This window comes from Colobus angolensis, unplaced genomic scaffold (genome assembly GCF_000951035.1).
Source record: "Colobus angolensis palliatus isolate OR3802 unplaced genomic scaffold, Cang.pa_1.0 Scaffold116, whole genome shotgun sequence".
Classification (NCBI taxonomy): Eukaryota; Metazoa; Chordata; class Mammalia; order Primates; family Cercopithecidae; genus Colobus; species Colobus angolensis.
Window position 1 is genome coordinate 6,360,192 of NW_012112697.1, and position 1,888 is coordinate 6,362,079.

General features: G+C 37.8%; 1 protein-coding gene across 1 annotated transcript in view; it reads right to left on the minus strand.

Moving 5' to 3' along the window:
• RFWD3 (ring finger and WD repeat domain 3) overlaps positions 1-1,888 on the minus strand; it is a 55,074-nt gene that overhangs the window by 36,365 nt on the left and 16,821 nt on the right. Inside the window, exon 4 of the mRNA XM_011962325.1 lies at positions 59-129. Within this exon, the coding sequence (XP_011817715.1) occupies positions 59-129 (71 nt within the window). The remainder of the gene's footprint in view (positions 1-58; positions 130-1,888) is intronic.

Consider the following 1,888-nt stretch of genomic DNA (forward strand, 5'->3'; position numbering starts at 1 on the left):
AATAAAATAAAATAAAATAAAATAAAATAAAATAAAAATAAAATGATGTTCATATTACCTGTTTGGGGAGGGTCTTGCCTCCATCGATACATGTAACTTCTTGCTCTGCTGAGACACCTGCTAGTTGCTCTGCCAAGTCATTTCCAGAAATGATAGGATAGGTAAAATACAAAGTAAGATATGTCAGGTATTAGAAGCTAGCAGGAGAGAGCCTGACTCACTAGTTTCCCATTTCTAATTGACAGTGTTCCTGCAAAAGGGATAACAATTTCCCCAGGTCCATCAGTGAATGTATTTTTAAAAATTTAGTTTGAATATTCTCAAACATACATAAAAGTAGACAGAACAGTACAGTTAAGCCACAAGTACCCATCACTCAATTTAAAAAATAATCAATATTTTGCCAATCTTGTTCCACCGAAGCCCCCATTCCATTATTTTCTTTTGGTTGGAATCCTTAACAAACCTTAAGATGTCATTATACCTGCAAAAACTTCTGCAACACTGACAAGAATTTTTTTTCTTTTTTGACATGAACACTGTGTAATTATTATACCTAACAATATTAACAATAATCCTCCAATACCACTGAATACCCAGGCATCCAGTTCATATTCAAAATTTCCTAACAGTTTTCTCCTGCCTCAGCCTCCTGGGTAGCTGGGACTACAGGTGCACGCTGCCAGGCCCAGCTAATTTTTTGTATTTTTAGTAGAGATGGTGTTTCAACATGTTAGCCAGGATGGTCTCGATCTCCTGACCTTGTGATCCGCCCGCCTCGGCCTCCTAAAAAATTTCCCGATAGTTTTAAAGCTGCTCTCTACAGATTTATTGCAATCAGAATCCAAAAAAGGTCTCCATAATGAGCTTGTGATGCCTCTTAAGTTTTTTTCATTTTATTACAATTCCCCCTCACCCATTTTTTCCCCTTTGTTTGTCATTGATTTGTCAGGTCATTTGTCTTATGAAAAGTCCTACACAACCTGGATTTGGCTGATTGCTTCTTCATGAAATTGTTTAACTTTTACATACAATAAATTGAGCATTGTGCAACCATCACCATAACCCAATTTAAAATATTTCTATCAGCCCACAAAGATCCTTTATGCCCATTTAGACTCACTTCACATTTGCACCTGCAGCCCCAGGCAACCACTAATATTGTCTCTGTAGATTTGCCTTTTCTGGACATTTTATGTAAGTGGAATCATAAACTATGTTGGTTTGCTGTTATATAAAACATTAAAAATTGTCCACACGGATTTGAGATATTCTCTTCACAATATGTTAAATTTCCATATACATTTAGGTCTAGAAAGATGTTCCATTTGTAGACTGTTCTACATTTTTAATTTAAATGATTACATCTCTGAGGTATTATCTTGTTCCTCCACCCCTTTTTCTACAAACTATGCAACCTGGTTGTTAGAAAAGAGTCTTGAGCACATTCAGTATAGTTTTTTTTTTTGGCATTGGGGGTGGGGGACGTGTGTGTGTGTGTGTGTGTGTGTACAGTATTCCTAAGTGGCATGAGTATTTCTGATTGCAGCATATTAAGAGGCACATATGGTCTTGCTATCCTGTTTTTTTGAGATGCTAAGATTGCCCAATGGGTTCAGGTGGTATCATCCTGGTCCTTGTATTAAAAGGAATCCCATCAACCCTGCAACCTAATGGTTTTAGGATTCACTGATGATCTTTGCCTAGACATATAATTTAATTAGGAGTCACAAAATGATGACTTTTCTATCGTTCCTGCTGCAATTAGCTGAAATTTTTCTATTAAAAAAACCTTCGGCCGGGCGCAGTGGCTCAAGCCTGTAATCCCAGCACTTAGGGAGGCCGAGACGGGCGGATCACGAGGTCAGGAGATCGAGACCATCCTGGC